General features: G+C 43.8%; 1 protein-coding gene across 3 annotated transcripts; it reads left to right on the forward strand.

Moving 5' to 3' along the window:
- The first annotated feature begins 383 nt into the window (after window positions 1–383).
- Window positions 384–22,846, forward strand: zbtb40 (zinc finger and BTB domain containing 40). 3 transcript variants are annotated; one of them, XM_052075092.1, is made up of 12 exons: window positions 384–532; window positions 959–1,150; window positions 13,070–13,506; window positions 13,725–13,906; window positions 15,203–15,434; window positions 15,519–15,866; window positions 17,437–17,643; window positions 17,773–17,937; window positions 19,657–19,871; window positions 19,980–20,136; window positions 20,976–21,217; window positions 22,280–22,846. In XM_052075092.1, exons 1-12 carry the CDS (start codon window positions 510–512, stop codon window positions 22,487–22,489), a joined length of 2,610 nt encoding a protein of 869 aa, XP_051931052.1. In that variant the 5' UTR covers window positions 384–509; the 3' UTR covers window positions 22,490–22,846. The 3 variants fall into 3 exon arrangements, with proteins under 3 accessions (XP_051931052.1, XP_051931053.1, XP_051931054.1); XM_052075093.1 differs by having other exon boundaries at window positions 20,976–21,181; XM_052075094.1 differs by lacking the exon at window positions 384–532 and having other exon boundaries at window positions 1,002–1,150; window positions 13,128–13,506.
- Window positions 22,847–23,949: the final 1,103 nt, after the last annotated feature.

A 23,949-nucleotide genomic window follows, 5' to 3' on the forward strand; every position in this document is an offset into this window, starting at 1 on the left:
CTGTTTCAAATGAACCAAAAGAAATTCTTAAGATTGTTGAAATTAAAATAAAAATGGAAATGTGAAACAGACTGGCTTACTAAAATTTGTTGAACAATATTGTTGTTCAATGTAAAGAATGTCAGCCAAGGTCGGCCCCCCGACATTTTACCACATAAAATCTGGCCCCCTTGGCAAAAAGTTTGGACACCCCTGGATTAGATAGTAAAAAACTTTGTCAACTGATATTTATATACGTTTTCCTAGTGTCTATGCCAATAAGTGTGATATCCATCCATATCATCAATCAAATACATTCAAACAGTTTTGTCCGTGAAGGTTGTTCAGTTTCATAAATGTCATGAATATTCGCGTCGCTGTCCGCAGAACAACACAAGAGGCGTGTCCTGGGTTTTTTCTTAACCGGAAATGTCGTCACTTATGCGGCTCCGGGTTGTCGCCATGTTCAAAGTCTGCGAAGCTTTATTGCACGGTCTGGCTTTGTCCAACAACGATGTTTAAATAAAGAAATGGATCTTTTGAATAAGAGAAGGTAATGACAACCTCTGAGTGTGAGCATCATGTGTGGTGCTCGTGATCGTTTTTTGGTCACCGTTAAAATCGGTCGTATCCCACACGGCCTACCTAAACCTTTGTTGCCTTTTTAGCATCAAATGCTATAGCTAATTTTGGCTTAATCTGGGGAAACGAGAAAAACGTTATTTGTTGGCTTTGGACCTGTGTCCATTATCTCAATCGTGGTTATTGTATACACCAAGCTCTTTCCACATGTATTAGAATTTAGGTTTTGCAACTGTTTACCAGTTCGTTACAGTGACCCCCCTCGTTCGTGATGTTGTAGCAACTGCCTAATTGCGTAGGCCTAAATAAAACACAAGTGCTGATTTTTACTCACAATGCGGAATTGAAATAAAACCGAAACGGTGTAAGCATTTAACAGAATGTTCTCTATATCAAGGGTAGAGGAAGCTTTCTCCTCTGCGGAGCAGATCAACAAAATGATCGAACTCCCTAACTACAGCAGCCAGTTGATGCAGCAACTGTGGACCCTGCGGAAGGAGGGCCACTTTTGTGACTGCACGGTCCTGGTAGGAGACAATCCTCACCGTGCACATAAAATAGTCCTGGCAGCTTCCAGCATGCTTTTCAGGTACTGTAAATATTTGTTTTTCATGTTAAAATATTCGGGCAATAAATATGCATTTCTATTTATATCTGCAAACATTGCATTGTTTATATCAATGATTCTCAGTGTGCCTGCCGTATGGTAAGTGTCCTCATCCGATATTGATATTGGTCCAATATCATCCCCCATAAAAAAAAAAAAAAACTATCGGGTTATATCAGTCTAAATTCAAAATCTTATACTCAGCCACTTATATCAAAGGGGTCTATTCGAGAATCTGCTCCTGGCCTTGCAGCAGCATGAATGTAGCAATTTGATTCTCGTATATAAATAAACATGAATTGTTATTTTGCACTTCAAAGAGTACATGTTTTTTATTTACTGGGGTTATTTTTCAGTATCCTCTGTTTTTTATTTATTTGAAATTGAAATAATGTAACCAGAATGTTTGGAACAGACGGATCATATTTTCTCAGCCCGGTCTTCCTGTGTGGAGTTTGCAATATCTGCCCGTGCCTGCGTGGGTTTTCTGCAGGTACTACAGTTTCCTCCCACATTCCAAAAACATGAATGGTAGGTTAATTGGACACTATATTGTCCCGAGGTGTGATTTTGAGTGTGAAAGGTTGTTTGTCAATGTGTGCCCTGCGACAGCTGGGATAGAATCCAGTTTGGCCCCGACCCTCATGAGGTTCAGATAATGAATGGGAGCGATTTTTCCTCAGACCTGATGCTTCTGACTATTGTTCTCTGTTTGAATAGTATCGCTTCAACAAGTCTCTTCTAACATTGCATTCTAAAAAAATAACCCATACATATATATCATACCCAAGTATGATTTCTGCTGGTATCGGACCAATATCAATATCAGACAGTACTCGAGGTTTGAATATCAGTATTGTATCGGAAGTAAAAAACTTGTATTGGTTGCATCGGGACACCGAACCCATTTCCAAAGCAGAAGAAGCTTTTTAAAAAATTATTTTTCTTCTTTTTTTTTTTTTTAATAATCTTTAATCGAAAGTGAAGTTAATGTTCAAATTGTGCATCATTACATCATGTTACACATGTTACCTCATAAGGTCCATACTTGTTGTAAACAGTTCATTTAAATATTCTTAAGATTAAGATATCCTTTATTTGTCCCGCAATGGGGAAATTACAGTCAGAATTCAGAAAGGAAAACACTGGGTAGGGAGAGGGAAAAAAGCCCCACGCTTGAACTATCCTCTTCTGAGGTTCAGGATAAAATAACACCCGAGCACATAAATAAGCATATGACAGTTACAACAAGTCACACGACATAACATGTAATAAGGGGGAGGATGAATGGGAAGGAGGGGGGCGGGGTAACCGCGACGCGGCCCGTTCGACCAGCTGCACGGACCACCTTGCGCTCCGCAGATCGTTTCACGTCACGGGGGAAAAGAATCGGAGCGATGAAGACGGTGATGATAAGGATGTGTATGCGTGTACAGGCCACAGCTGCTTCGTCAAGGTCTGCTCATGAAGACAGTCCCGGCTTATCAGTCCATGGCCGAGAAGGAGGGGGTTGATGGTTGGGGGCACTAGCTTCCATGCATACTTCCATCCAGGGGAACGGGTCCAGATAGCGTTGTTTTGGAGGGACGGCCGCCAACAATTTCAGACAGCCTCGAGTCTGTGGCCTGTATCTCTTCTCTGGTGCCGATCAGCACTCTCTTTCCGCAAGAGATCCGCAATCTCTTTCCGCAGCGCGGATGCCAACTTCTCCATTTTGTTGATCGTACGGAGTCGCTCCATTGCGCATCTATATTGCGGTGGAGCTCAGTCACCGCGTGAGTCTGAGTGTTGGACATTCACGCCAAACCATCCAGAATGACCGGCAGCTTCTTCACTTCCAATCAAGCCGTTCCCATCGGTTGAATTTTGCGATAGAACAGAAGCTGCCAACACCAAACAGCAGCATGCCTGCTATCAGAAGGCCGATGTCTTCCCCATCATCAACGGACAGTATTGACAGGCACACCATTCTCCAACTTCTCCATGGATGAAGGGCGTATCCGGCAGCAAATGTCCCAGAGGGGCAAGTAGGCTCCCCACTGCCTGCTCCTTTCGTCGAAAAAAATTTGTCGATTACATCGAGAGACCAGCCAACTAATTCCATGGTTAGTTCTTCGGATGAAAATACAGTAGGAGACTAGAAAAAGTTTGACAAAGACGGCACAAAGACTAAGTGGCGAGCAAGGAGAAGGTGGGGGGGAGGACAGGAGGAGCATCCGCCTTCGTCGAGAGCCAAGCAGAAAAAAAAAAATGTTAAGATAAGAAAAACCTTTATTAGTGCCGCAGTGGAGAAATTCATAAATCGCAGTAGCAAAGTTATGAAAGGAGGAAGTAGAAGAACAAAATATAGGAGCTGCTGGAAAGGCAGCCACTGTCGCGGCGCCATTTTGAAGTCAAAATAACAAAAATAACACAACATATGAGACAGTCTCAGCAACCTTAATCACTTTTCTTGCATACACTTTGTTGTTTGAAGCAGTTATAGATTAAAGAGGAGAGGATCAAAGAGTCCTTTCACCAATGGATCAGATACGTCATGCAGAAGATGCGCACACATCTGCTACTAGCTAAGTTTTGAAAGCAAACACGAAGCTGTAGCGTCCATTGACGAAAAGAGATTGGCTCACATCTCCTGTCCCACGTAATTCGTTTAAACTCTAAGCCGCGACTCCTAGTTCCACATCCGCATTGGCGCTCTGCGTCAATGCTCCTTTCTTCTCATCGTGGCTCCTCAAGCCATGCATCCATCCAGCCGCACACCGTCCAACGGCACCGATCTCTCCGCTGAACAAAGCGGGGCTGTGTAAAATGCTGCCCATGACAGGCTCAAAAAACACATGCGCCCCAGAGCTGTCTAGCAATGACAGTCAAATTTGTTTTTCCAAGATGGCGCCCGAGTAGGCAGCCTTCGGCAAGTGCTCTTCAAGAGCCTTGCTTTTTTGTTCTTTTATTTTGGTGTTTTTGTTTTTTGTTTTGTCTCTGGAATGACCTCCCACTGAACATTCGCCAAGCCTCCTCGCTGCCCATCTTCAAAACCCTCCTCAAAACTCACTTGTATTTTGCATTCGACTCAGCATGACTTAGATTTGTTCTTGGTTTTACTGTTAGGTGCTTTCTACCGCCTTTATTACCGATTTGTCTTACTGTTTATTGTGCATGTTAAATTGCTCCATGTACATCACCTTGCATGCAGCGATGGCTGTTTGAAAGTGCTCTATAAATACTGTTGACTTGACATATTGTTTGTTGTTTCATCGTGTGGACCTGATATGGACTGTTTTAAGGGCTTTTTGGCCACGACATTCGTCAAAGGAGAAGTATCTGTGCTTGGTGGTTGTGCCTTCTCGGCAGCACGCCTGTACCAGCACAGATTTTGATTGGGAGGAATGTCGGCGCCATTGACTGGGGTGCTTGTGTTTTTTGCGGCTGTAATGGGCAGCATTTTTCACAACCCCGTTTTGTTCAGTGGCTATGTTGGCGCTGTTGGACAGTCGGCGTTGGTGCGGCTGGATGGATGGCTGCTGAAGTTGAGGATGAGGAGAGAGGAGCATTGGCGCAGAGGGCCAATGCGTATTTGGAACCGAGTTGCCGCTTGGAATTGAAATGGATTTCCATGGGACAGGAGAAGTAAACCAATCTCTTTTTTCGTCAACGGATGCTACAGCTTCTTGTTGACTTTGAAACTTAGCTTGTAGCTGACTTGTGCACATTTTGAGCATGGCGTCTCTGATCCACTGGTTAAAGGACACTTTGATTCCGCTTTCATTTCACGCTGCTTCAAACAACAAAGCGTGTGACAGAAAAGTGGTTAGGACTGCACGACTGTCCGTGTTTTATGTTATGTGTTGTGTTTATTATTTTACTTTATGTTAACTGTTTTGTTAAGCGCTTTGTTACAGCTGCCGCTGTTGCAAAAGCGCTATATAAATCAGCTTGTATTGTATTGTAAATGGCACCGACATTCCTCCCAATCAAAAACAGTGCTGGTATACCCATGCTGCCGAGAAGGCGCAACCCCCATGCACAGAGTCTCCTGCTTGATGAATGTCGTGGCCAAAACATGCTGAAAAACAATACACATCCGGTCCACACGACACAACAACAAACACAAAGTGACAAAACAAACAAAAAAAGCAAGGCTCTGAGAGCACTTGCTGATGGCTGCCTCCTTGAGCGCCATCTTGGACTTATAAAAAAAACTATCAATTATTTTAAAAAATTAAAAATTATAGATACTGTTTAAAAAAAAAATCCTCGTCTCACCCCTCGGGTGGTGTCCGTCCCTCATTCAGCTCGGGTCCTGTACCGGAGGCCAGGAATTTTGAGGGTTCTGCGCAGTATCCTTGCTGTTCCCAGCGCTGCACATTTCTGGACTGAGATGTCCGATGTTGTTCCCGGGATCTGTTGCAACCACTCGTCTAGTTTGGGGGGTCACTGCCCCGAGTGCTCCGACCACCACAGGCACGACTGTCACCTTTACCTTTCAGGCTCTCTCCAGGTCCTCTCTGAGCCCTTGGTACTTCTAGATTTTCTCGTGTTCCTTCTTTCTGATGTTTCCATCACTTGGGACCGCTACATCCACTATAACGGCTTTCCTCTGCCCTTTATCTATGATCACAATATCTGGTTGGTTCGCCATTACCATCTTGTCAGTCTGGATCTGGAAGTCCCACAGGATCTTTGCTCTCTCATTCTCCACCACCTTCGGAGGTGTTTCCCATTTTGACCTTGGGGTTTCCAGTCCATACTCCGCAAAGATGTTTCAGTAGACTATGCCAGCCACCTGGTTATGGCGTTCATGTCGGCTTTCCCTGCCAGCATCTTACACCTTGCAGTTATGTGTTGGATCGTCTCAGATGCCTCTTGGCACAACCTACACCTTGGGTCTTGTCTGGTGTGGTATATCTGGCTCAATGGCTCTGGTGCTCAGGACCTGCTCCTGAGCAGCCAGGATGAGTTCCTCTGTGCTGTCCTTCAGGCCAGCCCTCTCTAGCCACTGATAGGACTTCTTGAGATCAGCCACTTCAGTTATGGTCCGGTGGTAAGTCCCGTGTAGGGGCTTGTCCTCCCATGATGGTCCCTCTTCCAGCGCCTCATCCTCTGTTCCCCATTGTCTGAGACATTCTCTGAGTACGTCATCCGTTGGAGGCTTCTCCTTGATGTATTCATGGAGCTTAGATGTTTCATCCTGGAAAAGTTAGCTCTAAAAGCTCTCACACTCACTAGTCCTCCTTCCTTTCGGCTTGCGTACAGTCTCAGGGTGCTGGATTTGGGATGGAGCCATCCATGCATGGTTAGGAGCTTTCGGGTCTTAACGTCCGTGGTCTGAATCCTCTACCTTTGGCCACCTTATCAGAATCAGAATCAGAATCATCTTTATTGGCCAAGTATGTAGAACACACAAGGAATTTGTCTCCGGTATAACACGCTGCAATAGTATCACCGTAAACAACAAAATCATTGAACAATTTTAGAGTATACCAGTAGTTTTGTAGTACCATTTTGTGGTGCAAGAAGAGTGACTATGTCAGTGACTGTTTAAGGAGTTAATGGCTAGAGGGAAGAAGCTGTTTAAGTGTCTACTGGATTTGGTGCGCATGGATCTGCACCTGGATTATTCCTGCAGGGTATCAGCATAGCTGTTTATTGTCCGGGTCTTATTCTTGTTATTGTTATTGAGCTGGCTTCTCAGGACTTGCCTCACTCGCTGAAAGTATTTGGCCGTAGCCGCTTTCCTTGTTGCCACTTCGAGGTTGCCATTGGCTTGTGGTATACCGAGGTACTTGTGGTTGTCCTCAATGTCTGCTATTGTTCCTTCAGGGAGTGAGACCCTTTCAGTGCAGACTACCTTTCCTCTCTTAGTCACCATCCGACTACATTTCTCAAGCCCGAATGACATCCCGATGTCGCTGCTGTAGATCCTGGTTGTGTGGATCAGGGAGTCTATGTCCCTTTCGCTCTTTGCATACAGCTTAATGTCATCCATGTAGAGGAGGTGACTGATCGTAGCTCAATTTCTGAGGCGGTATCCATAGCCTGTCTTGGTGATTACTTGGTTTAGGGGGTCCAGTCCTATGCAGAACAGCAGTGGGGTGAGTGCATCACCTTGGTATATGCCACATTTGATGGACACTTGGGTAAGTGGCTTGCCATTGGCTTCAAGTGTTGTTTTCCACATCCTCATCGAGTTCGCAACGAAGGCTCTTGTTCACCTTATACAACTTCAAGCATTCAGTGATCAATGTATGTGGCATCGAGTCATAGGCTTTCTTGTAATCAATCCAGGCACAGATTGGTATGTCAGGACCTGCAGTCTTGTGCGACTGTTCTGTCTACCAATGCCCTTCTGTGCTTCGCTCATGTATTGATCCATGTGTCCACTTATCTTAGCCGCAATGATGCCTGACATGAGCTTCCATGTTGTGGAGAGACAGGTTATTGGCCGATAGTTGGATGGGACTGCACCCTTTGAGGGATCCTTCATGATCAGGATCGTTCGCCCTTCGGTTAGCCATCCTGGGTGAGTCCCATCCCTCAGCAGCTGGTTCTGGTTCATGAGTGCTGCTAGGCACTCATGGAGTGCTGTGAGTTTCTTTAGCCAGTAGGTGTGGACCATGTCCAGTTCTTCATATCTGAGACTCTTTCCTATATGTCTGCCACTGTTATGGTAACTGGGTTCTGTTCAGGGAGGTTGCTGCGCTCCTTTCTCAGGGTCCCCAGCCATTGTGCACTGCTGTTATGTGCAAACTCCTTCTCCCATATGCCTTCCCAATACCTTTCAGTTTCCAGTCTTGGTGGGTCAGCTCTGTTGTTAGGACCCTGCCATTGAGCGTACACTTTCGCAGGTTGTGTTGCGAACAGCCTGTTTATTCGTCTGGCCTCATTCTCTTTCGTCTACCTCTTAAGTCGGCTGGACAAGGCTTGGAGCCTTTGTTTGGCAGTTTCGAGTGCTTCAGGTATGGTCATCTGGATGTACCTCTCGGGTATCAGCCTTTTCATCACACCTCTCTCAATTGATGGAGGCCCAGAGACCCTCCATCAATTGACTTACATCTTTCCGAGCCGTCTTGATCTTAGCCTCCAACCGTCTTTTCCATGGTGGGTAACGTATCTCATGGCTTCCATGGATGCTCTTAGAGCCAAGCATCTCTAGGACCACTGATGCTGAAGCATATATCAGCTCATTGGTTTCCGTGATCGTTACGGTAGGGATTGCCCTTAGTGCTGCATTCACAGTTTCCATGAGACTTTCAGGTGGTACTTCACATCGCCGTTGAAATCGGTTGCCCAGCTTTAACTCTCGCCATGATCTTAGCTTTCAGGTCAGTTGCTGCCTTGCTCAGTATTTCATTCATTGGGGCTGGCCTCCCAATCTTATCATCTGCATTCATTGAGGACTGCTTCCCAATCTCTGATATACAATACATGCTGATTTATATATATATATATATATATATATATATAAGAGCTGTCAAACGATTAAAATATTTAATCTAATTTAAAATGCAACTGTCATAATTAACTCAAATGGACTAAAAAATTAATCGTGATTACGCACACAGTTTTTATTGTTTCTGAATTTCTTTTTACATTTTTGTCCTATTTTTTCCCCCATTTTAATGCTCTCATCAACATGGAATCATGAATCAGTTTTCTAGGTGCCAAATGCAAATATTTACTGAAATAACTTTCAATTTTCAATTTTACATTTTTCACTTGGAGCAGTTATTCATACATAATCTCTCACACACAATATTACTATCCATCAACAACAGTGAAACAATATTTTGTCACACAACAGCTGCTTTAACAGCTTTTTTTTTTAATAAAATCAAAACACAGCAATATAACATAAAGTGCACATCTAAGGTAAACTAGTACTCAGCCTATAGTAGATTTAAACCATGGTTGCATACTTCGTTTTTTCTCAAGTTTACTTTGAACACAGCAGTCGGTTTCTGTATGTTTGTTGAAGAACAACGATACACCAGACCCGAGTGTTCATTATGTGCCGCTGTATTCAACTGCCCGCCGTACAAAAAAGCGCACGCACTTCACCCGTGCTGCTGGGGCAAACCATTCTGAAAGGTGTGGGGCGGTTGGTCACTCCCCCAAACACAGTCAGGCTATGTTGATTGTGTTGGTCCTTCTTGTGCGGAAGTCTCTCTACAGTTTTTGTGTAGACCTCATTTCGAATGACTACACTTGGTTCGATGAGAACACTGGAGACGTGTTTTTTTCGATAGGTCGCTACCACTGTCAGACAAACACAGAGAAGCTCCACCCGCTCTATTTATATGGGCGCAGAACACTGTAACCTTCCACACAAAATAGTTCCGAACAAGTAACAATCGTGTCAGTGGCATACATCGTATACCTGTATGATACAGAGAGAAAGAAGAACAGATAACTTTGGTCTTGTCAGTGGAGCAATCGGGCAACTTTTCAAAAGTAAACTTTCCATTCATAAACTCTAAGTATCCGTTTTCGGTGTCTCGTGCTGCCGTGGCTGGCAAAACAGACATGGGCGTGGAATTCTGCAGCGCGCTTGTTGTTTTGTTCTGGTGTATTTATAGAGCAACGTAACATCCGCTTGTGACGTGTGCCGCGTTAATTTCGTGAGAAAAAATTCATTTAAATTAATGCCAATAAAAACGCGCTAAACTGACAGCTCTAATAGATAAATAGATAGATATAGATTTATGACCTCCTCCTCTGATCTGGCAGCCTGGTGCCCATCACCATGGAACCTGCGATGTACCTCATCAATCTCAAGTTGTGACAGCAGTTGCCGTTTGTGGATGTTGGAACACTGAGCTCCCAGTTGTTTCGTGGTCACCCGTGACTGTGGGTTTCGAAGTAACCATTTAGCCCACATTCTCTGCATGTAACCCCTCTGACCAGGGTTGCTTGAGTTGTAGCATTCGAACAAAGCCATGTTATCACATCTCGCCCATCTCCGCTTTGTTCCAGTAGCCCATTTTTCATCAAGGTGCTCTAGTTCCCCAGCACCTGACGCAGACCTTGTCATTTGTTTTATTGTCTCTCATCATTGTATGAAGTAGGCATTAGCGTGAAGGATCTTGCCCAAGGACCCACACTGGATGGTGTTATGTGCTCATTTTTGCCCCAAGCGGGATTCGAACCGCCATCTCCCGTACGCCAAACGGATGCCTTACTCACTGAGCTATCCAGCCGCTGTATATATATTTTAGGTGCAATTTTTAAGTCACATTGAATTTCATGTAGATTTGCATTTATTTGTCAATATATATTTTTTAAACATTACCGTATTTTCACAACTATTCGACGCATCGTACTAATGGCCGCAGTCTCATTAATGGGTGACATTTCTGTATTTTACACATACACAGGACGCACCGTACGAATGGCCGCAGTTTTACAGTGGTAAAACATACGACAGCTTAAACATACGGCATGCATGCGCGCACTCAAACACGTTAGCTTGAAGCATACGGTAGCATGCCAAGACATACAGATAAGCTAAAAACACGTTTTTAAAAAGGCAACGAAAGCAGAACTGAGTTCGGGTGTATTTTATTTAGCCATCGTACAATGTTCTCACATTTTTCGATCAATCATCACCCAGAAATCCATCAAAGTCCTCATCCCCTCTATCAGAAGCAGAGGACTGCACATCTCAGTTGTCATTGAACGCATCACATGCTAGTGTGAGTTGCTACGCATTGCCGAGCGGAAAGAAGGAGTAGCAACAGCAAAGTCAACATTTCTCTCGTGTGAAGCTTTCCCACATTTGAAAGTAAAGAACAGAGCGAGACATGGTGGCAGCGCGTGTGTGTGTAGAAAGAATTGAACAATTGTGCAAGTACCGTAATCCATCAAAAACGCCGCGTTCCCTCTCGTTGTTGCGTATTGTGGCGTAACTCACCAAGCGCTGCCTCTCACTCTTTGTAAAGTTGTGTTTGCCACCGATCATCCATTGTTCCCATGCCGTTTGCAACTTTACTTTGAACGCCCGGTTGATGCCAATGTCCAGCGGTTGGAGTTCTTTAGTCAAGCCTCCGGGAATAACGGCAAGCTCAGAGTTCATTTGCTTGACTTGTTTTTTCACCGCTGCTGTGAGATGGGCACGCATGCCAAAAGCATAACCGGTGGCTTTAAGTTTGAACTGAGCTTCGTAGGCCCGATTCACCGTCGTCACGATGCGATACGATTCGATACACATTAAGTTCAAATCAATGCGATCCGATACGATACAATGCAATTTGTTGCGATATTGTGCAATTAAACATGATGCAAATAAGGAAAGAAAAAAAGCTTTTAAAAAGATGGAATTCAGTATGGTATTACAAAAAGGATACCACTTTATTCCTTATAAAGAGTAGAACTTGTAAAACAACTTATTTAAGCCCTTTCACAATTGGGTTTTGTGCAAAGAAAATGTAAACAATTTGGCACCTGAGACTCACAGCTGTTGCTATAGTGTAAACACAAACAGACTATTCTCACTGAGTGTCTTATGTGAAATATAATAATAATATATATATATATATGTATATGAATCTCTAGCGCAAGATGTCCACCCATCCACTGTAAGTGCAACTCTTTGCGCACTGTTCAGCGACACAGTAATCTCACTTCTCACTTTGTTGTACACATCGGGAATATGTTTGTAAGTGAACACAGACCTGTCTGGTATTTTATACCTGGGTTCCAAAACGTGCACGAGCTGTCTGAAACCCTCATTGTCCACCACGCTAAGGCTGGAGGTCTTTGCATATGAAATAAGCAGTGATCTTAGTTATAGCCATTGCGCGGTCACAGTGAGTTGCAAGGGGACTCCCAAAATAAGAGGCAATTTTTTTCTGATCCTGACCTGGTTTACCAAGAGTTTCTCCGGTGTCCGACGAGGAACTGGGCGTGGAAGCGGGGGAGCGGGAGGGAAACTTGTCGGTGATCTGGTGCCATCGGTTTAAGTGGGTCTGCATATTTGTGGTGCTGCCGTTGTATGGCTTCTTAGTGCGACATTCCTTGCAAATTACGGAGGTTTTAGCAAGCTTTCCGTCTTTCCTTTCGAAGCCGAAGTATTTACAAACATAGGATTTGAATGTTGCGGGTGCATTAAATATAATAGATTCCTCGCTGCTGCTTGCGCTAACTTCCATGTTTCGCTAGTTGTGTACCGTCCGTATTCAACACAAAACGCAAAACAATGATGGTGCATTCATTGCGCCTAGGAAAGGGCAAATAGGTGACGTTTAACATGAATAAAACGGTTGCTAGAATCGGATTTTACCGATACCCACCAAATGCATCATGATGAATCGCGATTTCATCCGTCAAAACGGTTGCTAGAATCGGATTTTACCGATTATGTTCCACACCCCTAATACCCATCAATGCATCGTGATGAATCGCGATTTCACCGATACCCATCAATGCATCGTGATGAATCGCGATTTCACCCGTCAATCGCATCGTACCCAGTGAATGAGCCGATGCACTCGGATCGCGGACGTGCGCATCGATGTATCGATTAATATCGATTACTTTCCACACCCCTACTCCATATATGTATATATACACGCCCACCCTTCCCTGATTGGCCGACTTCTTTCCCGCATGGCTGGCCACAGTCACTTCCGCCTTTTCTCTATATAAACAGCGTGTCGGCTGTCAGTCAGATTTTGGAACTCAGCGCAAATAAAGGACGCTCCGCACCATAAGGCGTCCTGTCCATTTTGGAGAAAATTTAAGACTTTTAATGGCGCCTTATAGTCGTGAAAATACGGTACTTTTACATGCAACCCCCCCACCCCCCCACACACACACACGCACACACACATACACACACACACTTAATGTAGCCAGAAGTCAAAGGTGGTTCTGACTGAAAATAAACTGTCTGTATCCCTTCAGGTCGCTGCTGAATTATTCTGATACTGTCTCCATCGACACCACTTTGGTTTCCTCGCAGGAGTTTGGCTGCCTGCTGGACATGGTCTATACAGGCAAGCTACCTTTGGGAAAACACAACGTCAGCCGCATCATCGCTGCTGCAGACAACCTGCAGATGTTTGATGTCGCTGTGAGCTTTAAAAATGTCCTCACCAACATTATCAACCAGCAGCCGCAAGCCTCCCCACCTTCTACACAGACCCCAACCCTCACCCCAGTCAACAAAATCCAGAGCCCTAACTCTGAAGTTTCAGTTGCTTCACCCAGGAATGACAAGTCAGCTGAAGATGGGATACAGGTGAAGGATAATTCAGAGGCGCATAGGTGTGAAGATCCAAATGAAATTGGAAAGGAGCCTTCATGTAAAAGAGTCTGTCCAGAATTTTCAGAGTCTCCAGGTCAGTTTCTAAATGCATGTCAAATACTTTTGTGTTTTTTTTTAAATTTCATTATTATTATTATTATTATTTCGGAACCTGTTGTATTCAAGATATCAATAGAGCGTTGAAGGACATTGTGTCTAAAGCCACGCACTGCAGCCAACTGTCAAAACAAAATGAAATTATTATAAATATTCTTCATGGGTAAGATTCCATTATTTTATATCTGTCCTTAGTGCTCGAAGAAGACGAAGCCACAGATAGTGTCGTAGAAGAAGACGGTAGAACAGCCACCAAAATTACACCGACTTGGTTGGAGCGCTCTTCTCAGCTGATTGAGAAACTTGCCAGTGTGCCAGACATTGTTCAGCTTTTGAGCCAATCAGCACACAGCTCTCTGGATGAAAAGGACAGACAGGTATCGATCCTCATCCCTCTGCAGTAAGATCAAACTTGCTTGTAGCTCCCCTGTGCCCATAATCTCCATTATGAAGCAACCAAGCACGAATTAGGTTCATGTGCACTCACACTTTAAGTATCTTGTGTGTGCAAGATTCGTATGCCGTGGGTGCGACTTAGTAAGTCACATGTGAAATGCCTAGTGTGGATGTGAACTACAGTGATCCCTCGCTTTATCGAGTTTCATTTATTGCGGCTTCAGTACATCGTGTTTTTTTTTCCCAAAGTATTGTATTCAGGAAAAAAATGCCGACTGACTGAGAGGTTTTGTACATGCCTGTACGCATGATTGGTACCCAGCACGATGTCGACCAATGACCGCACGAGTGGATTTATCGTATGAGCTGATTGGCTGCGTATCTTCGCAGCCCCGCCCAGCACCTTCCCTTTGTATCTCGTCAGGCTGTTGATGCTCTGATTAGTGTCTTGCCATGCTGTTGACTCTGATTGTTCGCCTGTCTTTCTCTGGGTTTTGTGTTTGCTGTGTGCGCGGGGAGAAGGAGGGAGGGAGAGAGGTAGAGAGAGAGAGAGAGTGATTTTTCTGCTTGTTATGTACAGCATTGTCTATAAAACATTTATGCTTGCAATTTTTTGTGTTACCGTGTTGGCCCGAATATAAGACGGCCCTGATTATAAGACAGCCCCCTCTTTTTCAAGACTCAAGTTTGAAAAAGGACTTTTTGAACACCAATTAATTTTTATACAGAAAATAATTATAGTGCATCTGAAACAAATGATTATAACAATATATTTGAGAGAAAAAACATGTTATTTTGCCTCATTCAAATCTAAAGTGCAATCACATTCGTAAGTGAATGGCTTCTGTTTTTTGAAATGTAAATTACATCAGAACTTCTCCACTGTCGGTTAACCTGGCCGATATCTGGCGCCATCTAGCGTCGTGACTGGGTATAATGTCTAGATTCCGAAATATAAGACGACCCCCACTTTTTCAGTCTTATTTCAATGCAAAAAACTCCGTCTTATATTCGGACCAATACGGCATATTTAAAACATGATTAAAAAGTGTGTTTTAATACATTTGAATGTGTTTAAAGAAAAAAAATGTTTAATGTTCTTGCGGGATTCACTCATGGTCAGTAGGTCTGGAACACATTTCCCGTGATGAACTGTAGTTCATTACATAACCAAGTGGTATAAATGGCTTCAAAATAATGACAACAGCCTCTCTCAAAACAGTGAACATAGACAGGATTTCTTTGAGATACAGTAATGTTTTTTTTCCCCCTGCCAGTTAGTATGCAAGTGCTGTCAAGAAGATGACCCACCCTCAGTAGTGAGTCAGCTGTGGCACCAAGTGGAAAAGGGACTTGTCAGTGAGCAAGCTGTCCTGAAGCTTCTCCGCACTGTCCAACAGGGAGCTCCCTCCTTTTTCCCTATGTCATGGCTCTCGCACCTGGAGACCTTGGAGAATACGCAGGAGCCAGATGAACCTCAGGCTGCAAGTCAAGCAGCAGAAATATTGTGTGAGCAGACACGCCACTTAATCAAAATGACAAACTAAAAAAGATTCCTCATGATGGTGCTGATTAGTTGTCTTAACTTCACAGCCGAGTCAGAAATGGAGAACAGTGGCAGCAAAAGTGAAATGAAGCTCGAGCAGAGCAACAAAGAAGAGCCTGAGGTGAAAGAGGAAGACGAGCACTCTTCATCCTCAAAGTCTTACTGCTGTCGATGGTGTAAGAAGAGTTTTGCCTACAAGTGCCGAGTTATGGCCCATATGAAGCGCTGCCCCATGTCCAAGGATTGTCAGCTGCAGTGTCCACAGTGCCCTTTGAAGCTGCCCAACAAGCGGGCTTTACAGCGTCATTTGACTGAGGCTCACCCAGGTAATGCACGAGACAAGAAGAAGAAGGTCGCCTGTGACCTCTGTGGGCGGACCTTTGCACACCCATCAGGTGAGTGCCTGCTCCTGCACCAGGATAATAGTAGCAGATAAGAAACGGGTTGATTATTATTTTGCTTCGCCATGCACGTCTCCAGAACAGTTCAGATTGGTTGATGACCATATTGGCACGAATATAGCCTCCTGACTACCAGGAAAAAAAATGTTGTCCAATCACATTTATTATGAAATTCCCCAATCTATGTAAAGTAATTGGACTACTCCAAAATAATTTTTTGAAATCCCACTACATTTTTAAACAGCCTCAAATACACTTAAAACAACACTTTAACGTGTTCGTAAGAGTCTTGTTATTAAAATGCCAACAGCATCCTTTCTGTTTGGCTCTCGACGAAGGCGGACGCTTTTTGGACTGCTCACTTCATCGTTCCGATTCTTTTTCCCCCGTGACGTGGTTCGATATGCGGAGCGCAACGGTGACCGTGCAGCTGGTCATTTCGGCCGCGTCGCGGTTACCCCCCCAAGCCCCCTTCGCATTCAGCCTCCCCCTTATTACATGTTATGTCTTGTGACTTGTTGTTACTGTCATATGCTTATTTATGTGCTAGGGTCTTTTTTATCCTGGACTTAAATTATCCTCGGCAGAGGATAGTTCGAGCGTGGTTTTTTTCCCCTCTCCCTACCCGGCGTTTTCCCTTCTGAATTCGGATTGTAATTTCCCGATTGCGGGACAAATAAGGATATCTTAATTTCAAGACAAAATGTGTTTGATAAAAAGTATTACTTTTCCTCTTCCCATAAGTGCTTTCACTGAGGGAAGCCATTTTCTTACTTTTTCTAACCCCTACACATTTTTTATCATTGGAAAGCTCTGAATGTCCTCCTTGGTGTAACAAGAGGAGTTAGTGTGATTGGATGCACTGGGTGGGAGATATTTAGGTTCACAAATGTCCTCTACAGAGGACAAATTTGACTACTGGTAGTCAGGAGGATAAGATGTTTTTTGCATTGAAATAACACTGAAAAAGTGGGGGTCGTCTTATATTTGGGGTCAAGACATTGTACCCATTTTCGACACTAGATGGCGCCAGATACCATTAAAGCAAATGCTGAATTTGACTCCCCAGGCCAAAGCGAACCCCTGTCACGAAGAATAAAAATAGCGGTAGCACAAAGAAAAAAAAAATAAAAAATAGCTATAAGAAAGAAAAGAGAAAAAATAATATAGAAGATAACAGAAAATGGAGAAACGTAGCGACAATCCGGAGAAAAGTGGGTCGAAGATTGGCAGCTGAGGAGAAGTTCTGATGTAATTTACATTTCAAAAACCAGAAGCCATTCATTTATGAATGTGATTGCACTTTAGTTTACATAGTTAAATGTTCAGATATTAAGATTTGAATGAGGAAAAACATCTTATAATCGGGGCCATAATTCGGGCCAATACGGTAATTGCATTTGAAATCTAAAATATGAGAGGGAGAAAACAGAATATCAGTGTAGCGCACAAGTGAGTTTCCTTGTAGTCCATGCAAGCCAATGGGTTCGGATGAAAACTTTTTTTGTTTTTGTTTCATGTCATGCTGCTTGGTCTCTGCTCCTTGCATGTCAATACTGTCCAGGTATGATTTACCACAAGCGCACGGAGCATTTTGAGGAGAAGCCGTACGCCTGCGAGACGTGCGGCGCCAAATTTCCCGCCACCTCCTCTTTGAAGAATCACATGCGGCTCCACACGGGAGAGAAACCTTACCACTGCAAGCACTGCGACATGAGCTTCAGAGTGGCTGCGGCGCTGGCATACCACACCAAAAAGAAACACTGCGAGGGTGAGGCAGGAACACGCGTCAAGGCAGCATTATCATGGCGTCGTCACAAAATGACAATTTTCAGCAAAGCGATCAAGACATCGCAGAGGTCAAATTTGGGGATGTGAATTCATTGCTGTGTCCTTTTAGGCAAAATGTACGTCTGTCAGTATTGCAAGGCCGTCTTCGCCCAGTCAATCGAGCTCACGCGGCACGTGCGGACACACACGGGCGACAAGCCCTACGTATGTCGTGAATGCGGAAAAGGCCACAGCCAGGCCAGTGGCTTGACGGTCCACCTGCAAACCTTCCACAGTAAGAACACACACAAAACTGTCAGGTGTCTTCAATCAAACTTGTGTGTTTCAGTGTGATGTGGGACCTTTCTGCAAATCTGTTGGGTTGAACAATCAAAAAACTGGCCAAGGGTTGTCATGCTTGGTTTTGATTGAATCTGTCAGAGAGCTACTTATTTAGGAATGCCACACGTGCTTTACAGTTCCGAGTTTGGTGTTTGAATTTCTGAGCTTTCTGTGTGGAGTTAGCATGATTGTCCGTACTTGTGCAGGTTTTCCAGCATTCCCCAAAAAACTGCCAAGACAAAGGCTCTAAATTGTCCATAAGTGTTGCCCATCTCTGCCGGCATGTGCCTTACAATTCGCTGGTGACTGGTCATCTGCTGTAATAGGCTCCAGCTCAGCTGCAACCCTTATGAGGATAAGTGATATAGAAAAGTGGATGTATTGTACTGTTAAATACTCTAGTCCAGTGGTTCTTAACCTGTGTTCGATCGAACCCCGGGGGTTCGGTGAATCGGTCTCAAGGCTCGACAGAGCCTCTGCCATTGAGGTTAAAACAAACCCGAACATGTCAATTAGTTATGACATGCCTGCTTGACCATCACTGGCTGCAGATGATCACATTACACACAATCAGTGCTGCGGGAAATTTAGTTCACTCAGTAGTCAACGTGTGATTGTAAAATTAAAAAAAAAACGTATACTTATGTCTCGAAATTTTATTTACTTTTTTTCTGTTTTTAATAAATGTGTTTTTTTATGTCTTGAATTTGCAAAAAGTCACTTTTGTTTTTCACTAATAAAGGGTTCGGTGAATTTGCATATGAACTTGTTGTATTCGGACCTCCTCCAATAATAAGAACTACTGTTCTAGAGCAAGAACCCAGTTTCTCCTGTGGGGCTCCTGCGACTCTTTTCAAATTCTTAAAGGGCATTGAATCTGTGAATCAATAAGTAAAGGCCTTAAACGGCATTAAAATGGTTTAAATCACTCTTTCACAATGTTAACAGATGATAACTACGATATCCATCCATCCTCACAAGGGTCGCGGGATGCGCTGGAGCCTATCCCAACTGTCTTCGGGCAGCAGGCGGGGTACACTCTGAACCGGTTGCCAGCCAATCACAGGGCGCACAGAAACAAACAACCATTCATGCTCACATTCACACCTAGGGACAATTTGGAGTGTTCAATTAGCTTGCCATGGGTGTTTTGGTGATGTGGGAGGAAACCGGAGGACCCGGAGAAAACCCACGCAGGCATGGGGAGAACCTGCAAACCCCACACACGAAGGTCTGAGCCGGAATCGAACCCTGTACCTCTGCACTGTGAAGCAGATGTGCTCTTGTAACAGTTGCACAGTCATGACAACAGAACCAATAAAACTTATGATATTTTTGTTGGGATCCTCAGAGGAAAATGCACGTAATTTAGCTACTCTATAGACCTGTCAAAATTCATTTAGGATTTGACAATTAATCAATCATCAAATTAACTATTAACTATTTTGATAATTGATTTAATCATTGAGAGTCATTGTTTAACTCCCCGGATAATCGATGGATGGGATCACCGAGTCACCAAAAATCAGTTTGTAGCATCCCTAAATTCAAATGACATTCAAAGAATCTTGCATTTAACTGTGTGTAATATGTACGAACCGAGTCCTGATGTCGTGACGGATATTCGCATGAGCAGAGTGCACGACGAGTGTTTTCTCCTGCCTCCTGCCAGACATGGCGCAGCCCCTCAACTGTCAGAAGTGTTGCCTCAGCTTCCAGACATTAGAGGAGCATCAGAAGCACATTGAGGAGCTCCATGTGAAGCTGATGCACAAGTGTCACACATGCCGCAAAGTTTTCACCAGCGCCGCGTTACTGGAGAAACACAAGTCCATCCACACTGGGGTCAAGCCCTACGTCTGCAACCTATGCAATAAATCTTACCAGGTATGACGGCCGCCTTCTCGTTTGACCGAGGGAACGTGTGTGCATGCTTCAGTGTTTCGTGACTGCTGAGGGCTCTGTATTGGAACTGTTCCCTCTGCGTTGCCACAGCAACTGTCGGGCCTCTGGTACCATAACAGGACCAACCACCCTGAGGTATTTGCGAACCAAACGCAGCAACTGAAGACCCTGGTGCAGTGTGACATCTGCTTCAGGTTCTTCCCTTGTGCCTCCAGTCTGGCCAAACACCAAAAAGCTGAACATGAAGGTGACAAATGTATTCCTCGATAAAATGTGTACATTTTTGCTTGGCAAAATGTTCATCCGTGCCACGATCGAGCGGCCGTGTGAAGAGCAGTGGCGCAATGTCATGAAGTATAACAGATGAATCCAAAATTCCAATTACCTTTTTTTTTCCATCTTTAGTGGTCGTATTTCCAATCTTAGACAGATTGCTGCCACTCAATGGATTGGAATGGAACATTATGACTTTTTCTTCAAACAGATTTTTTTTTTTTAATACATCATGAGTATCAAGAGAAATGTACCATATTTTCAAGGCGCACCTAGACATGCAGGTTTCTCAAAAGCCAACGGTGCGCCTTATAATCTGATGCACCTCTTATATGGATCCAATTCTGATTTCTTGGACGTCGTATTTTAAATTTTCTGCAAGAGCTTTGTTGTGAAAGTGTCGTGCAGTGGTTGTGAAAGTGCTATCGAAATAAAGCTGTATTGTATTGTATCCCGTTGAGCATAGCTCTATCGAGTGGATGCATAACCTCAGCCACTATTGTAGCTTCTCTTCTAATGTCTTATAATGTGGTGTCCTCTATATATGAAAACCGTTTTAAAATAGGCCATTCATTGAAGGTGCGCGCTTTATACTTCAAGGCTACTTATGTGCTGAAAATATGGTAAAATCATCTCTGTTGTCGTTTTAGTCCATGAGCAGAACAACAAATTTACAAACACTTGCCCTCTTGACTTGGAGTCAGCTGATTTCTTTTTTCCTCTTAAAATTTTCCACTTATATTTGTTGTACTTACTCATGTTTTCTTTGGCTCTCGCTTTGTCTTTCTCCCTTTCTCCTTCCCTCCTTCACAGATTCTGCGGCATCCACCCTGCACTGTGCGCACTGTCATGTTGTGTTCAGTGGGTCCGCAGAGCTGCAGGAGCACATATGGAGTCAGCACGCAACGAGCACCAACCGGTTCATCTGCCCCTTGTGTGCCCTGATCAGCACCTCCCAGACGGAGCTGCAGGAGCACCTCCTCTCCTGCCACATGGAAGCCCAGCAGACGCAGGAGGAGGCGAGCGAGGAGGCCTCCAGCGCACACACATTAAAAGCTCAGTTGGATATCATGCAATCACATCACGTTTTTGAGATCATTGAATATTTTTCTTTGTTTGATCTCTAAAATCTTGCTCCACATAAATTTTATCTTTTACTCTTTCTCCCAAAAAAGAAAAGAACTAGAAAATAATTCCACCTGTTGCTGAACCTCACCCTTCATTCATAAATATGGTTCAACACATTACCTTATATTACGATTATCTTGTATTTTATTATCCTTATTATTTTTAAACCTGATATGCAAGAGAAAAAAATGGCATATATAGACATTTAATTACAATATTTAGTTAAAAAAAAAGCCCAGTATATGGGTAGGCATACTTTTGGACATGAAACTTTACCAAAATCGCAAAGGAATATTTTTACAAAACACAACCTCGAAAGTGCTTTGTTGTTGAAATATATGGCTGAACTCTTATCAGGGACTAGCTGGTTCGCCGCTCTCCAGGCGGCTCATCAGCTAGTTCCTGCGGAAGGCTGGTAAGGTGGGCCTTCGGCCCACAAAAGTGTTGTTGCTTGTTTCAACTTTTTGTTCATCTTCATTGCTTATCGCGAAAATAAAGAGATGTTTAGCTCTACTAAATAACTAACAATTTCATTGCAATGCTTGTGGGTAGACAACATTTTTTCGCTCAGATGCCCGCGCGATCGTAGTGAGCCACTGCCTGAGCGGCGCAGTGGCGTTTGAGTGACGTTTTGAAAAGGGACAGACGGAAGGACAGACTGCGTGCGGGACGACGCGCAATATATGTATAGATATAGATACCTCGAGTCTGCCTTGGACAACAGAACTGTGAAACAAACCCCCAGGGAAAAACGTATTTTCGATATTTCTATAGAATTCTATTGAACCAGTACAGTGGAGACTTCACTTTTTTTCCAATTATTTACATATATCGCTGCACTCCAGTAAGTCACACATCCATACCTTTTGTTGAAAACGTAGACGCGAATTTTTTTGGGGGGACTTTTGGAATTCCCTGAAATGTTGTTGCAAAACATAACCTGGACTTGCCAAAATAAAGCTGGCCTCTGTCATTTTGTTCCCAATCAGGTGATCACAGTGCATCAGTCAGAGGGGGAGGCGATGGAGTCGGCCGACTCTGAGGAACAGTCGCAGCCGTCTGTGAGCCAGCAAGTGTTTGTGGCTCTGGCAGGAGAGGGGGAAGGCGATCCCCCAGCCGAGGTGGTGGAGGTCAACATGTACGATCTGCTCAACAACTCTGTTACATTCATCTGTGAAGCCAAACCATCAGATTTTTAACCACTTTCTGTCCATCTCCAACTGGTTCCACAACCAAACTCACCACTCTTGGAGTGGAGAGAGAGAGATGTCGAGTCCTTTTTGTCGCAGCTTCGTGTTTTATTGAAAAACTTGTCAACAAGGCCAACTAAATGTAATAGCTTAACTTTGTACCGTCTTTTGAGGAGACCCTGATGGTCTACCTCATGACAATTAAATGCCCCCCACTAATTGACAGTGCTGCATCTTACCAACATTAAAAACAGCTACAAAAGTATTTGGATAACGACAACGGTTTTATTGTTTTACTTTGACCATTATGGATTTTAAATAAAGCAATCAATGATCTGCATTTGAATTGCAGACTTTTGCCTTTAACTTGAGTTGCATTTCTTATTGGGTCCGTTTTCTTCTTTTTATATTTGGACAAAGTGACGTTATAAATACGAGCAGCATTTTATACTTGGATACAAACAGTGACATTGTTGAGATCCCCAAACCGTAAAGCTACAGGTCCACCACCCCAGACCCAGCTTGGATCGCTCTTCGAACTGTAGCGGCAAGTCAGCAGTTGCCAAATGGCAACTGAATCAGTGGGCTTGTATCCATTTAATACGGAGTGTCGCACACTTTGTGCTATTTATCATCTTCTGTATATTTCGAACATGACAAAGTGGTAGATGTCATGGACAAATAAATGAGAAGAAGAGAACTCACATCAGCAGGGGTTGGTTGACACGTTTGCCGCCTGCTTGTACATGTGCACCAATTGGATTTTTACAGTGGGCCCCCTCGTCTAAGCGGCCGAGAAAAAGGGGAAGTGTACCGTTTTTGAGTTTGTATGAAAGTGGGCCCAATCACTCTTTAGCCTTGAATTACCGTATTGACCCAAACATAAGACCGTGTTTTTTGCATTGAAATAAGACTGAAACAGTGGGTGTTGTCTTATATTCGGGGTCTAGACGTTATACCTATTCACGACTCACTAGATGGCGCCAGATATCATTGAAGGGAATGCTGAACTTGACTTCCCAGGCCAAAGTGAACCTGTTCAGTTAATTCCGTTTTTCACGGCCCTCTGAAAAGGGATCGTCGGCCAGCATGGAAGGATCACTCTTTCTGTACTTTCTTGATGCATTTATTTGGACATTTTGCAGCAAAAGTAGATGTAGATGAAATGAAAGTAGTTGCAGTAGCAGTATCAGAAGCAGTAGCAGAAGCAGGTAATAACCATTGGGCCATGCCGACGACGAAGCGAGTGTATTCACTAACGCAACATAATGAGATTCTGCTTTTTATACCTCGCGCGAACGGTCGCCTGTCAGTGGCAGCCCCGCCCCTCTTAAAGCGCCAGGTGAATCCAACAGAACCCCTACCACAAGAATAAAAATAAAAATAGCGGTAGCACGAAGAAGAAAAATAAGAAATTGCGGTAAAAAAGAAAATAATAGAAGAGATAACAGAGAATGGAGAAATGTAGC

Source organism: Hippocampus zosterae, chromosome 9 (genome assembly GCF_025434085.1).
Source record: "Hippocampus zosterae strain Florida chromosome 9, ASM2543408v3, whole genome shotgun sequence".
Lineage (NCBI taxonomy): Eukaryota > Metazoa > Chordata > Actinopteri > Syngnathiformes > Syngnathidae > Hippocampus > Hippocampus zosterae.

Coding starts and splice junctions, on each gene's coding strand:
- zbtb40 (XM_052075092.1), top strand. CDS start 510: ATGGATCTTTTGAATAAGAGAAG. Junction 15,867..17,436: donor GACCTTTGCACACCCATCAG/GTGAGTGCCTGC, acceptor AATACTGTCCAG/GTATGATTTACCACAAGCGC. Junction 17,938..19,656: donor CCACCTGCAAACCTTCCACA/GTAAGAACACAC, acceptor GCCTCCTGCCAG/ACATGGCGCAGCCCCTCAAC.